Source organism: Numida meleagris, chromosome 13, assembly GCF_002078875.1.
Source record: "Numida meleagris isolate 19003 breed g44 Domestic line chromosome 13, NumMel1.0, whole genome shotgun sequence".
Classification (NCBI taxonomy): domain Eukaryota; kingdom Metazoa; phylum Chordata; class Aves; order Galliformes; family Numididae; genus Numida; species Numida meleagris.
In genome coordinates this window covers 3,951,723-3,967,734 of record NC_034421.1, presented here as the reverse complement: position 1 = coordinate 3,967,734, position 16,012 = coordinate 3,951,723, and the positions used below count along the sequence as shown (strand labels likewise).

Genomic DNA, 16,012 nt, shown 5'->3' with positions numbered 1-16,012 from the left:
CTCCTGCACCACATTCATCAACACATCAGACATACACAGGAAGAGTTCAGCAGAAAGAAGTTATTTGTTCTAGGCCAGGTGCCCATGCCTCCAATAAGACCTCATCTACTCAGATATAACTTATGAGTACCCAATTAATCTCTTCGGAAGCTAAACTGCTCGAAGGAAGAGTTAGGGTAGAAGGAAGAGTTTAAAAGTCAACACCTTCTCTCCCTGATGTTCTGGGATTATTTTATTTTTTCTTCTTTTTTGGTAACACATGAAGAACATTCGAGGCAGCAGAAAGCTTTTCCAGTGACAGTGAGCAGAGAGAGAGTCAGAGATCTGCCAAATAGCTGTGTAGGATTGAAGCATTATTCAGAAATCTCAGAATGTTTTTTTATTCTATTTCTCTAACAATACAACGCTTATTTTTAATCCTGCTACCTGAAAAATCTTCTCCAATATAAAAATGCTGGTCTATTTGTCTTAACACATTATAAGCATACAGTTGGTTGTACGTGGCCAGAATGAAGGTCTATCTAGTCACATCTCTTTCCTTTGAAATTGCCTTGTCTTGGATGCTCAGGCACTAAAAGCAAGAACAGCCCAATGACAGAACACTATTTCCACCTTCCCAACACTCAGCATTTCCATCCACTGCTTGACATGGAACCGATGTTTGCAGAAGATACAGCTTTTCTGCATAGTAAGAGCTAATTTCACCTCACTCAAAAATTCTATCTACCAGCTTACTGCCCAGTCAGCTCAAATCATCTGAAAACTTCGCGATTCTTTTGCAGTAAGTTTGAATTTTGGCTGTTTTGAATAATGTTATACAATCAGCAAACACTCTCATCTTACTGTTCACTCTGTACGTTGAACAGCTCCGAATCCAGGGGAACTCCACTGACAGCAGGTCCCAGCTTTGAGAACCGAGCATTTGTTCTCTTTAAAAAGCGATTAATTCGCAACAAGACCTTGTCTCTTGTAACCTGATAGCTTCTTTTCTATAAGTGTCTTTGATAAGAAACCTCATCAAAGGCTTTTGAAATTCCAAATCAGCTGGAGCATCCTTACACGCACGCTTGCTTATTGCACTAACATGTTTGCAAAGCTTCCCTCCAGAAAAGCAGTGTTGACTCTTTCCTATGTAAAGCAAAAAAAAAACCACTTAAATCCTGATGCAAATAAAATAAATATGCAAGATTTTTTTTTTTTTGGCTCTGATCTAAAGAAGGAGCCCATCCAAATAAGCTGTCAGTTAGAACTGCGTGCATGTTTTTTTAACAAATACGCTATACTTTTTACTTAAGGAGCTCAAGGCTCCATTTTTACGTGTACTGCCTGTAAAACGTAGCATCAGGGAAACTGAGACACCAAAAAGTTAAGCAGCTTGCCAAAGTCACACAGCAATTCAGTGACAGAGTCAAGCCGGCTCTAATCACAACACTATGATGTCTCCTGTCTTTCTGGAGTGCTAAAATAGGATGTGCTTCCATTCCTTTGGAACTAAATCTTAAACAGCAGTTTGTCTAAGGTGGAATTTTTAACACCTGAAGGCCTTTATGTAATTAAAACACTTGCCAATTAAAAACCGCCTGTACTCGTCCTCCTGCAGAACTCTTCTCTACCCTTAAATGTCAGAGCTACTGACAGAAGCTATAGAAATTCCATAATGTGTAGAGAAGAGGACGTTTGAATTGCTGAAAATAATGACTGTTTGCATTGCAACGATGGCTTCCACAACCATACTTTTACCTGAACTAATCTACGGGCTCCAAAGACTAATGTTGGTTATGCAGCAATTAAGGGCAGATTTTCCAAGGACAAACGCCCTCTGCGTACCTTGTACCTGGATCTGAGACAGCGAGCAGTAATGCATACGCCTCAAGGCATGAGAAGGAGATATAAGATGCTTTCTTCTGTACAGGATATATGTATATTTCACTCAAGTTCAAATACTTGTGCACACTCACCCATTGCTTGGCACAGGATGTCCACATCTTTCTCCACTTCAGCCAAAATCACGCTCTCGGGCTCAGCAGTAAAATATGGTGGTTCTTCAGAACAGAGGAAACAAACAAAAGTAAGCAGAGAAACCCACAGCAAAATGAAAAATACATGCTGACATAATGACATTCATATGATGGTTCTGCACGCATTTTATTTAATATGGTGTATTATGAACTGTCTAGTTGGTCTGAGTTTCTACTTAGAGGATTTTTTTTTTTTTTTTGGTAGTAAAAGCATCATAAAAAAGCCAACAAATTCTCGCTTTGCTGAGTATGAATTCCAAAGCGTCGAGTCAATGTTAGGTAAGATTTAGCATTTTGCACTGCAAATTAATACTCAGAGCAGGGACTACTTTTCATTTTATAGGTCTGAATCATGGAACATTTTAATTCTTCATTCAGAAAGGCCTTCCCAAGAGGTTTATAAAGGTTTATATTTACAACATAGCGTTTTATTGGATAGTTTGCTTCAGTATCTAAACTGAATTCCACCTCATGAAGGCATGAAGCATGTCAAATAAAGTGCCATAGCATGTCAGAGAGCTGACATCAGAGGATAAGTGCTGTATAATTAAAAAAAATTCTTCTCAACTGTTTTATTTCTTGAAAGCAAACAGATTTAATGCTTTAATTGAAGTTATAGCAATAATCATAAAAGTCCACACTTTATTATCAGGACTAAAGAAAAGATATTAGACGTTTAATTAAACAAAGACAAGATTCCTGAAATGTTACAGAATACAGTCATGTTACTCTTTCTTCTATGCAGCATAAAATTGAAGAGCATCGTGTCAAAGTCCCATAGGCATTAAGGTTGCAGTAATCATCATGGTAACTAAAAACTGTCATAGTCTACTTGATGTAATTATCATCCGAGTACTGTTTTTAGAATCATTTTATTTGATTATAACTAGAGTTCTGTTGTAGCACAGACAAACTCACTGCTAAGTTTCTGATAATACAGAAAAGACAATATGAGTAGCTTGTAAGAACAAGCTATTGTATTTTCAATTAAAGGAAATCAAGGATGTTTGAAAGAACGTAGCAAGTGACAACAAAGTCATCTGAGCTGATCTTCTCTCAAATCTATTCCCCAACCATATGTGCCGTTTGTTTTTTCTGATAGAACATCAGTATTTTCGTAAATTAAAACAGAATTGTATGAATTTTTCCCACGAATCTCCCCTATTTCTCCTGCTTCCACCTATAGCACAGCATGTGTTGCCATCCTCATCTTACAGAGCAGAACATCAGCAGGCAGGTACACATCGTTAACACCAGCACTGCAATGCACTCCTTCCCGCTAACTGCAATAAAATACTTGCTTGAGTGTACAGAATCGGGGCCTCTTTTGAGCACCAATGGAGATTACAGCTCTGTATTCATTCCAAATAAAGTCAATCAATACCAGTCTTCAAAATCTTACGGGGAGGAGGTGAGGTTGCAAAATAGCCTGAATATTCATTTATCCAGGAAAACCAATAAAATGAGCTGCGTGATTTATGGTATTCTAATAATATCCATGTGTTAACATTATTGATCCTCACTGCCTAAATATAAAGCTATTAATAAACATACATAATAAGTTGTGATTTATTGCATATGATCTCATGCATTAATCTAAACAACAAATTGGAAAGCCGAACATTTAATTGAAATTCACTGATGGCATGCAGCGTTTGACATGTTTGATCATCTACATTGCTGAGCCCTCTGCAGTGCATCTAAGTGCATTCTAACTCTGAGTATTCTCCTCCATCCCACTCCATCCTTCAAGTCTTGTCTGATGTTCTACTTGCATTCCACGTTTCAGAATTTTTGATCTCCAAGCTTTTGGTCTCCTTACTTGTATAGACAAGTGTCTATGGATACACACACACACGTCCATCTGTCCACCTCTCTTAAAATAAAACTTGATTCTTTCCTTCTGCGTCAATTTCTTTTGATTGTGAGGGGAGTCAGGGGGGAAAGGTGGACAAACCAGCACCCAAAGGAGAAAAACAGCATCCAGACCTATACCCCTAGCACCTAGACATTCACTTCTAGCTCTGGGCTTCTTCTACAGATGCCTCCTCAGTCAGTATTTTCCCCCTTTTAGGGAGTTAGTGAATGCATCTCTTGCACCTTCTCTTTCTATATGGCACTCTGATCTTAACAGGTCAGTTTTTAAACCTGGCAACAGCAGCCAGCTCTCAAACTTTCTCCTACATCAGCAATATATTCATACACCAGTAATAAATTTGAAGATTTATCTCCAGCATGGGCCTGCAGTTCAGCTGCAAAGCACCTTAACGTGACCTCAAAGACACTCGTAACTCCAAGACCACTCCTTAGGAACTACTGTTGCACAGCTCTTGGCATATTTACGCAGTCTGTTTTCCCAGTGTCTCTCCCAAAACCTTATCCTGCAGTCTGTGCTCCTTCCTTAAAATCCCATATCGGCTCTTATGCTGCCCTCAGAGAAACTTACTGTATTAAGGCATGCTTACTTGAGCTTGTCAAGCAATGAATAGCCTGACAAAGAACCTCAAGCCACTGCTAACTGACACTTAGCAAACAGGACTGTAATGTTATAAAAGGAAGGTTTACATCAGCTTTTTTGAAAGAAGCAGGAGGAAATTGAAGCAAACAAGGCAGAAGAAGGGCATGAACAGCAGAAAAATGCAATCTAAAGGCCACAGGCAATTCCCAGAGGACTTTCAGTGTGCAGGTCTGCCAATAGATGTGGCTTCCAGTCTTCTTCAAGACCAGATCCAGATTTTCCCTTACAGTAAAGCCTGCTGAACTGAGCTCTAGCAGCTGGAAGTTGGCCAAATACTATCACTGGTGAAAGAGGGGTAGAGACTAAGGCAAGAACTGCACACAGAGTTGTCAGATGTTACTTTAAGGTGATGAGCACAGACACAGAAATGCTTCCAGAAGCAGACTCACAGTGTACTGAATTTTAGTGAACAGAAGCTGCCTGGAATTAGAGATAAGCCTGGACTGCAAGACAGCGCTAATCTGTAAGGGAATTCTGGAAGATCTAGAATGCCTATGGACAATAGTGCTGCAACATCCTCAGTCTAACATGCATGGAAAATTCGTCTTGGGAAGAGAGAATCACAACAGTATTGGTGCAGGTATACCCTTAGGGCTTTGAGTGATATGGAGCAGTGGTCTCCATGCAAGCTGTGCTCCTTATCCATACGCATGCCCCTTGTGCTAGCACCACAAGTGCTCAGAAGGTCCTTTGCAGGCTCCAGTGTGCTGGTTTTGCTATTGGGTAGTGAGGGTCTGTGGCTTCAACTGAAGTCAGACTATAGAAGAAATTAAGGCAAAGTGGCTCTAGTTCCAGGTCACAGAGCACCAAGATCTAGCCCCCTGACATTTTAGACGAGCCAGATGTACGATCTGCACACCAGGAGTGTGCCTGAAGGGCTGTAGGCCCAGCATAAGCTACCAGTGAAAAATTCCCAGAGTCTGCATTTGGGTTCTATGCACCACCTGGTGAATAACTTTCAGAAAGAGGCCATAAAACTGCAGCAGTATTTGGAGGGGTCAGATGGCGCTCTGAAAGGGTATTCTGGTCGTCTGTATAAATGACTCTATTACATATTTATAAGGCTTGGTTTGAATCACAGGGCGAATTTGAACATTTATTGTCGCAGGTGAAAATAATCACGTGTTGAAATTTAATGCATGCGGTGAAATTACAATGTCTTCCAAACTATATAACATGCCAGACACAGGTCCCAAGACACAGCAATTTCTAGGAATGACAGTATTCTGTCGGTATCAGGTCAAACACTTGAGTTAAATTATAGAATCACAATAGTTGGAAGAGGAAAGGACCTATTACACCGAGTTCACCCCACTGGCAGTGCAGCATCCTACGCAGTGAGAGGGGTCACATCTCAGACTGAAAGAAACAGATACTACGCTGTTCAGATATTGTATTGGTGTTTGAGTGATCTTAACTAAAAGATCAAGTACAGCCAAAGGGGAAAACGAATATTTGAATATAAATGCATGCTTTTAATAGTTGTTGAAGGTTTAAGGGTGTTTTGGTGTTGGTTTTTTTTTTTTTTTTTTTGCACTACAGACATCATTGAAAAGATAGCAGCTCTGCAAAGCCCCTGGGAGCCTGCAAAATGTGATACTGTTCTAACTTCCCTCACGCAGAGTTACATGGTCACTGATTTTAACATTCAAAAGATAGCAGTCAGCATCCATTACATACCCTTCAAGCTGCATTGGAGATGTGTGTCCTAATGCTAGATACATACATGAAAGTCAGAAAGAACAGAGAAAGCCCCAGGGGCTCCTCCAGAGCTGAAATTCCTGCTTCACTCAAATTCAAGCCTGCATATTGAAGAGGAAAATTGATGTTTAGATGTTTAGATGGAAGCCTTTCTCTAATATTAGCATAAACTAATTTATTTGGTGAATATCCTATAAAGAAGTGGAACTGGAAAGCTGCGAGTGCCCCATAGGTAGCCAAGTTCACAACTCTCGACAGCAGGCCAGGCTGCCTGTGCTGGAACGTGCGGGCATAGCAGAGTCCTTGAAGCAGGATTTCTCTTTGCATGAATATAAAGTTAAAACAGAAGCAGATGAAAAGCTCCTCCTAGTTTCTTCCTCTGTGCTTTGCATGTTCTCAGCTACAGGAAAAATCCTGATGCAGGAAAAACATCTGGGAAACTGTGGTATGACCAACTCCACTGCTGCCAGCTGCTGTTGTGCGTTCTAAAATCCTGTAACAACCCAGGGAACACATCTGTTTGCAGAACCGAGAGAACAGGAACTTCTCATGAACGTCACAGACGGAGCTGGACATCCCTGAAATCCCCTTGTGGGATTTTACTTTCTGACTGCCTCTGACTTAAAGAGCAGTATCGTTCTTGTGTTCTTCTGAGCTCCTGAAATTCATAATTTCCCACAGAACAATCATTTAAAAATAGTGATTGCAGTTTGTCAATAACAGAACTTGCAGAACAGGAGCAAAAGAATTTGAGATTAGTTCAGTCTTCAAATTGGTTTGCTCACGAGTAGACTCCTTAAATTCCTTAATCTTCAAACTGTTAGCGATAAAACAAATGCGCTCTTATCTAATCTGCAACAAATCTTCCCCAAACTGCTACTCTGCCAACTGAGGAACATGCTACCCTTTAAAAATTTATAACAACTGCAGCTAATAAAACCAGAGTTTGGAACCACCTCGGTTTATCTTTGCTGGAACAATATGAAGATGTCAGGAGGCTTTCTGCCACATCCAGAAGGAACTGCAGTGCGACCCACAGGCTGTTCTCCTTGCTCATGCAGTACTACTCTACAGTACTAGACATGGAGGTTTTTTTCAAATGTTAGTGTGATTTTAATTAAAAAAACTGAGATGTGCTCTCAGAAATATTCGGAAATAATATTCTAGGTCACAAATAGTAATTTGAACTGGGTACGTGCCTTTGTTCTAAGTTCCACTGTTTTTTAATACAGCTCTTGTCAACTATCACAGTGTTATTTTCCTTTGTTATGAAAGGCAAAAATTTACATATTTGCAAAATAAATAAATATAAAAGCCACGATGAACTCAATGTCTGTGATATCTTTGATGCATCTTTTTATCGCCAACTCTATTCTACCTGTTAATAGCAAAAATTCTCGTTCCACCAATCCACCAAAGCTCTTATTACCACCTACCGAGGGTCTCTATTTGACTTTTCCAAATTGTTTTCAAAACAAACCTCTTCTACCACCACAATTTCATTTTTCCAATAGTCAAGACCCCTTATTTAGTCCATGCTGTATTATTCACCAATGAAGTGCAGCTCATTATCAGGTCACTACTCATGTGCACACTTGATAAATGCGTTACGTATGCAAATGAACGAGCATAGCCTGTTGGAGCAGTACTCGCAGAGACTCAGGAACGATGGATACACTCCAAGAATGCTTAGGTTTGAATCCTGCCTGTACTGCCCCCTAGAACCCATCTCTTGATTAATTAAACTATGGCCGGATCCATTCAGGAATTCTAAGGCTGAATGAAAGTTATGCATTAACTATTAATCCTTTGATTTGGCTTCCTGTTTAGAATTAGAGATCCATCCCCCAGCACTAGAAAGAAACTCATAAATAAAGAAATCTTCCAGGCTTTGCTGACACATTGAGTAAACACCTGCAACTGAAGTGTCTTGTTCCATCAGAAGGAAATAAAAGTAATGGGTAACCAATTTGTTTCTGCTTTCTTTCATCTGCTTGTTCTTATCTACAGGCCTTTTCATAACTTCATTCCCTGACAGCCCCCTAAAATTGGATAAGAAATAAATAAAACATCTAAAAATAAGAGAGCAGATAAGCTACTAAATAAAGGCAGTGTTTCTATTTTAATATGATTCCCCAATGATTGCTGCTTGCTTTTATTGTAACTGTATTTAAGAATCTTCTACCTTAACCGAGAGGCTGCTTTAAGTACTGCATTAGGCTGGATCTGACACCACAGCAGCAAAATTAAACTAGTTACAATAAAATCTTATGAATATAGGAGAGTTTAAACCAAAACCATAAGTCAGTGAAATCTGTCTCTGCTCCTTAAGGGGCAGGGAAGCTGCAAAGCAATAATTCTAAGAAACAGAGTATAAAGAAAAAGGACTGGAACCAAACTTCACCCAGTAGGTGATAAATACAACAGAGACTCAGTGCTACAAATGAACCCGGAGCACAGCTTTGTAGAGGGAAGAGCTGTTTTCTCATTAAGCATAAACCACTTTAAATTGCTTTAGCAGAAAACAGACCACACAGCACAGTCTTTAAAATTGTATTTTCTGAAGTCGGAAGGAGAGTAAAGGATCGCGTGCTGAATTCGCTCTGCAGTGCTCTACAGAAATGCATGGGCATGAATTCTGATCAACACCGACACCTGTATCACTGCCAGAGCAATAACCTGTCCGGGACACTCGCACAGTTGCTTCTGTGACTATTAGATAAAAGCCAGACTTGACACAATCAGCTCTGGCTTACTGTTCCAAAACGTCTCTTTTATCCTAAAAATCCTAAAAAAAACTCTACACTGTGTCCAGCGCGCTCCTTTGTACTGCTGTGTCAGAACATGACATACACGATAACTGCATTTTCAAATGACAACCTCCCTGCTCCAGCAAAATTCCAGCAGAGAGGTGATGGTGGAAACAGGTCCATCCCTCCATCAAGACTGGCTGAACGTCCCCTTAAAAATCATAAGCCCAAAGCTTCCCTTGGAGTTGGAAGTCCAGCACGCAGCACTGATTTTAGTGTTATTTCCCTCTCCCTTTTGTCACCTCAGTAAAGATGTCTGCCTGCCTGTGTGCCCAGGGATGTCCTTGGCCCCCTGACCAGCTCTTGCGACAGACGATGCATAGCAGAGCTCCTGAAAGGCTTCTTTCAGAAATACAGGCACTTGCCATATTAAAACTAGATGTAAGCAAGCCGGGAGTTAATCAGGATTTAATGCAGCTAAAAGCCAAGATGTGGAAGCTGCCCAGTAGGGATTTTACTACTGTGTTTCCCCAACTTCTGATTAAATGTATAGTTTCACAAGGGATTCAGAATCAGATCCATGTTTAAAAATATCTGTTTGATGAATTTACATTAATGGGGAGGAACAGCTGAATTAATTTGGAAGACAACCCCCTTCTACCCTTTTTGTTCTGTTCTCTGAAGAAAGGTTCAAATGTAAGGTCAACAAAATATTAAAATACCAATTTTATTTCCTGCTAGACCTCAGTCCAGAGCCTGTTTTACTAAAAAACACACTGCCATGAGAATTACCCATTAGAGAAATGAAGGCTTTTGCTCTCGCTGGTTCCTCCGCGCTGTCTCTCAGTTTTGCTTCACAGAAGTACATCCCAACGTCAGCAGAGGTTGGGTTGGTGATCGTGAGGCGCCTCCCAAAACTGCTAATTCCACTGGTTATTTTCATTCCATTTCTCTTCCACATTATGCTTAGTCTCTCAACAGGCCTACCGAGGTTAAAAAAAAATACAATAAAACATATTACAGAATAATCTTGTCTGCAGTTATACACGGATTATAAAGCTCCCTCTATCTCCGACGTTGGCTATTGAGAAGTAAATGCATACATAACTTTTACACCTCAACTACAGACTATTCAAGTGGCATTATGCAAGTACAGCTAATTGATACAGCAATAGAAGTTAAGTACGAATAATTTGATTTCTCTAAGCAAAAGAAGTAAATATTGTTATGTGAATCAGCTGCATGGGAAGTGCTTTCATTATAACTCAATTACCAGGAAAATATTAACCATATCAAGAACATCTCTGCCCTCGGAGGAGAATGTAAATCAGCTGGTCTTCCTATCAGCTGGAGACCTCAACTATTCACTCCCTCCAGAACGCAGTAGAAACAGCCACATGCACAGAACAAATGCTGAGAACTCTATGTTACGGTGCATTATGAACAGTCGAGCAATAATCACTGTAAACTAAGAACATCTGTATTAAATTACTCCATAAGAGATCTTTCCTAATTTATTTACTAGGAAGCACAGTCTGTTGATTTAAACGCTATCAGCTTCCATGTCAATATGCAATACAACTGAAATATTACTTAACTGAAACATAATTATTTCTGTAAGATAATATTTGCTGACGGCACAACACTATTCTTGTCTTTACTGGGTAAGCAACAGGTGGGAAAGTAACTCTGCCTACATTCTCTTTTTGCCAAAAAAAAAAAAATAATCGAAGTTTAATTCAGTAATGTCGGACAAATAAGATTATTCATAAGGTTACTTTGAAGAGCAAGGGACACGCTGCATTCTGCTTCAACCATTAGAATAATAAAGAATGTAAAGAACATCCCATGTTCTTTCCGGTAAAGGACGGGGCATTAAAATCAGCCGCTCACAACCCCTCTGCTTTTACAATACCTTGCACTGGCCACGCATTCCAACGTGACCTCGCTGCTCCCCGCCACAACGCTCGTGTTCTGCGGAGGGATGACGATGACGGGAGCCGCGGTGTCCGATGGATCCGTGGCACCTGTGTGGGCAGAGAGAGCCGCTCGTGAGTGTCCCGCACACCCGCGAACAGCGAGGACCGAAACGTCTCAGGTAAAGGATCTTGTCAAGCGACACAGCTGCAAATTTCACTCTTCAACCTCCCCGTGGATTTTAATCTCCTCATTAAAGGGAGATCTTCAGCACGACCGCTGTCGATGGCTTTCATTATACTGTACAAACACACTGTTTCAATACCCCCAGCTTGGTATCATTCAAAACACACACAACTCACAGAACTACTCCCAGACGGAGTGCAGAGGCCGCTCTCAAATAGAGAGCAAATAAATTAAGCGTCCTAAAGGTTTTCTATTGTTGAGCGTTTTTATTTTTATCAAGCACTTGCTGACTTATATTTTTAAGACCGTTTCATGTTTTGTTTAATCTTAGCACTTCCACGCTATTTCAAAAGAGTCTCCCAGTACTCATGTTAGTTCTTTAAAAAGATTTTACACACTGGGGAACAAATATAAAATTAACAAAGCAGCATATCGCAGCAACTTCAATCCCCTTTTCTTATCAGGCAAGTAAATAACCTAAATCTGCTCCTCTTTTGTGAGGCATCGTACTGTAAATAATTTAGCTTATGCAACAGTCAGCAGACGCTTAAAAATGGTAAAAAGGCTGCTTGTAAATTTTCTCTGTATACATTTAGTAAGTGAATTAAAATATCCATGTATTCATAGGTACTTTGCTTCAAGCAACTCATTTGGAAAAGAAAAATTAGCTATTTTTTAGCTTGAATGAGAGAGCAATAAAAATTTCTAAAGATACAGAATCCAATAAGTAAATTAGAGAAAAGTAATGAAAGTAAAACTAAATTGATGCAAATCCAATCCAATTCATCAGATGTCTTCTGCAAGGGAGGCTCCCCCATGCCTCTTAGCTGGTAAGCAGAATGGGAAATTGGCAAACCCTGATGTCCTCTTTTATGATTTTGCCCTAAATAATAGCAAACGGATAGAAAATTCTTTGCTTATCGAAAAACCAGCGTGCCGAAAGCTGTTCAACATTCTGTTTCCCTTCTTAGATAGTTAAAGTTGTTGGTAATGGGGCTCAGAAGTCACAAGGTCAGGAGATCTCTGAATTGCTCAAGGACCAAATTCTGGCCTTTTGACTCTTTTGTAACTGATAGCAAATAGCGTACTAAGGGAGATGAAAGCGTACAGTACAACGTTGAAATGCTAAGAATACCACCTGCACACCTGGATAAATTCAAACATCAAAGGGCTTAAGGAACTGACAAATGTATACTTGTTTCTTCCCATAAATACGCTCTATTGACCTGACACAGCATACGTATACAACTTGCATGGCATCTCAACAAGCAAGTTTTCAGCAGATTTTAGTTCTGCTCCTCAGTATTCCTGGAAATAAGACATTACCGGGTAGCAAATCTGCTTTCTGAAGATTTCTGTGGTGGAATGTTCCAGGTAGGAACTGAAAAAGTATAAACCAAGTGCCAATCAGATCAGCAACTTGTTACTGATGGGAAGAAACAACCTCAGCATTACTGCTCACCACTACTTGTGCACAAGATGAAGGTTTACAACAGTAAATGCTAAAAGAGCAACAAACAAGTTACTAATTTGGCAATGATAATTTCTTATCTTCATCTGGAAAAGAGGAAAACCACTTGTTCGGCTTATCAGCTCCCCCGAAGAATGGCTCAACCATACTAAAAACAACCCAGGAACAGAAGCCAGCTTTGTTGTAACTTCTAGGAGTTCACCCCATGGGAAAGGCTCTTTGTGCAGCAAGCAGATAAGCAGGGGAAATAAAAGAGCACTTTCCTCTGCCTGCAACCAGGAAAACGTAAGGTTTCTTTGACTTTATTAAAAACCATAACAAGGATCTAAACAAAGCATGTGCTTATTTTCATTTCATACCATCCCTGAAACAAATCTATTTAAAGCAGTCTTTTGATAACAATTTTGAATGGGTGAACAGATGTGATACCGAGAGCTCACCAAAGCAGCTAGCGCTTGGATTCTAAGTGAAATCATACAAAGGTCAGCTGCCAATGTAACAAGCATATATTAAAAAAAAAATAAAAATTTCAAAGTATTATCTAAACAGCACCTAGACAGCACACATATCGCTATTTCAAATTCAAGACAGCTCAAGTTTCCCTCTGCAGCACAAAGAATTCTGTTGCAGTAACTCACTCTGGCCCAATCCTGCCAAATAAGATGCAACCAGGACATTCCCAGAGCTATCTGTGCAGAGTACAGCCTGCAGTTTTGTTTTGTGGTGGGTCAGTGTACCAAAGGGGGAATTTGGTCTTGCTTTATGGTAATAGTCTCAATAGGGCTGTAACATGGGGTCTGGGTGCCCACCCTATCCTTCCATCTTTTTGTAAGAAATCCACAGGCTGGAAAGGCAGAGCAGCCAGGCTCCTCATTGAACGAGGACTAACACTGTGATTTGGTTCCCATGATGTGATGCAGCAAATCGGACTTCAGACTGTGGTCCCCCATAGATATTTCACGTTATTAAAAGGCTGCTCAATTTCCCACGTATCTTTTATTTTAATGATTGAGCTTCAACTTCTCAGATTCCTGTCCATTAGGAAATATTTATTAAAGACACTGAAACATGAGAGCAGTATGAATGAATGCAAGAACATACAGCCATAGTGAGACGAACCTGCTGTCAGGGGACCACCATTCCCAATCACCTTTACCTTCTCTGAAATAAAAGATCTTTCTTTTCTATCTGCTTTCTGAACCCCTTCTCTTCCCCAGAGCAATATTAGGGAAAGAACACTGACCCCAGAAGTGCAGCCTAGGGATGTCTAACTATGAGACATAACAAGTCTGGGGAACTTGCAGGAAGCTGCAGAGACAAGGCTGAAAGGCACTGACGGTCACTTAAGGGATGTGCTCTTAATCTGATTCTAGTCCTTAATAGAAGGCTGGACAGAGGACTGCCACAGGCAAAAGTCCTGATCCAAACAGAGTTTTCTTCAGGAAAGGCTCCTTGCTTTATTTTATACTGTACCTGTTTTACCCACAACCCTCACAGTATTTCCAGTCTTTCCTTTGCTTCTAAACCACCTCCTTAGACACCCTGTAATTATTAGTGGTATCTATTAGGGTTCCAAGTGGCCTGTAACACTGACTTTTATTTTTATTTTAACACTGATGAGCTGTAGAATTTTAACTCTCTGTTACTGAAGTATTGTAATTATGCAGGCTGCCCTATAATCTCTAGAAAGACATAATCAGTGTTTTTATCTCCCTACATACAGTCATTTTGAGTACAAGAAATTTTAAATATTTTAATTTACAGTTTAAAAACATCACAGACTTTGTCAAAGTCACTTGAATGTTTAATTTTCCCAACAGAGATGAAATCTCACTCAGGCCATATGACAAAATACAAAAATACAAAATGTGCTTTTCCCTTCAGAAATGTATAAACATGAGCTTCTTTCCCAGGTCTTACATTATGGCATGCAAAGTTTATCTACATCTGTGTTTGCAGTGCAGAATATTAAGAGCAATACTTTGTGGATGCTCAAACTCCTCTCAGAGAGACACTGAGCCAACCAGCCCTAATAAAAGGTGAGAGGAAGCGTTTATCTCTTGAAAAGAAGTAATAGCTTGAGATCAGACCCGAGAAAAATAGCAAGTCTTATTTTTAAGCCTGAGAGATTAAATTGCTTATAGGTCCCAGCCTGCTGATGACACAACACAACCGAGGTTATCATGAGCAAGAGGAGTGAGAATTGCCTGAATAAACACCCAGATCACCTCATTTACATAACACGGGGCAGGGATGTTGGGAATGCTGGGATGGGATGTTGGCTGCTACCCATTCCCACTCTTTGTCTTAATTACTACTTAGTTACTACTGCCATTATTTCTCAATGTCCCGTTTTCAGTGAAAAAGGAATTTCACTGGAGTCACTGCCCAGAACTGGATTTACTTCTTTACATTAGGAAACTCATCTAAGAGAGAAAAACACTTTGAGGCAGAGGTCATCATAACCTTACAGCTAAACTAACGGAGAAATGGAGCACCTCCAGCTGAACTTTGAAACTATTTACAAGATAACCTGGAAGATTAGAAAACCTTCTCTATAAACTTCCTACAGACTTTTAGACTATCACAATATGCAGAAGTGCCTTTTCAACGACTATGCAGAATACATGCAAAGCTTCTTTTCCAAATTACAGATACCTGCATTAGAAAAAAAGTAGAATAGGAGATGAGTCCAATACGAGCAGCAAAAAAATTACATATAAATAATTGAACATTATGGCATCAAGGATATATATAGTCTCAGCCTATATAACACAAAAAGGAGAAATGACCCTCACATGGCATCTCAAGGTTGCTCAAGGGAAAAAAAGAGACCTTACAAATACAAATTATCTAATGGAATAGATATCACTTTTTCCGTAATGGATTAATTCCCCTTTCCAGTACAAAATACACCACAGAAATTGGATCCTGATCAATAGAAGATTAATTTTCCTTTCCCTTTTCAGTAGAAGATGCACAACATGACCTGGAGCCTGATCAACAGACTGGCAAATGTTGACAGCCACCTGTCAGCCTGAGAGAATCGCTACACAAATAATGAAAAAAGTATGTTTATCAATCATAAAGCTCTACCCTAAAACACTGCTTTTTTGTTCCCTCCTTATCAGACTGTATGTTAACAGATCATGTAATGAAAGAGTGTTAAGATAATACACGCTGCCATTTCATTTTCTCACTTCTATTCCATCAAGAACGGTATTAATTTCTCAAGAAAAGACAAATAAGTGATGTTGCTGTACACTGCTGTGTACTGTACAGATCTCTGCTCAGATTTCTAGACATAAAGAAAAAGAAGAGATTTTCCTGTCTTGATCACATTTATTTAGCTTGACAGCTAATGCTAAAACTCCAGATGGAGTATTTTGAGACAAAATTGAGTATTTATAAAATAATTAGCAATCTAATTACACAGAGTTGGCATATGTAG

The 16,012-nt window shown here is 39.7% G+C and overlaps 1 protein-coding gene across 11 annotated transcripts in view; it reads right to left on the bottom strand.

The window, feature by feature from the left end:
• SDK1 (sidekick cell adhesion molecule 1) overlaps positions 1-16,012 on the bottom strand; it is a 367,601-nt gene that overhangs the window by 139,591 nt on the left and 211,998 nt on the right. For all 11 annotated transcript variants that reach the window (XM_021412024.1, XM_021412018.1, XM_021412020.1 and 8 more), the window contains 3 exons: positions 10,903-11,014; positions 9,780-9,970; positions 1,959-2,042 (listed from right to left, as the gene is read on the bottom strand). In XM_021412024.1, coding sequence (XP_021267699.1) covers positions 1,959-2,042; positions 9,780-9,970; positions 10,903-11,014 — 387 coding nt within the window. The remainder of the gene's footprint in view (positions 1-1,958; positions 2,043-9,779; positions 9,971-10,902; positions 11,015-16,012) is intronic.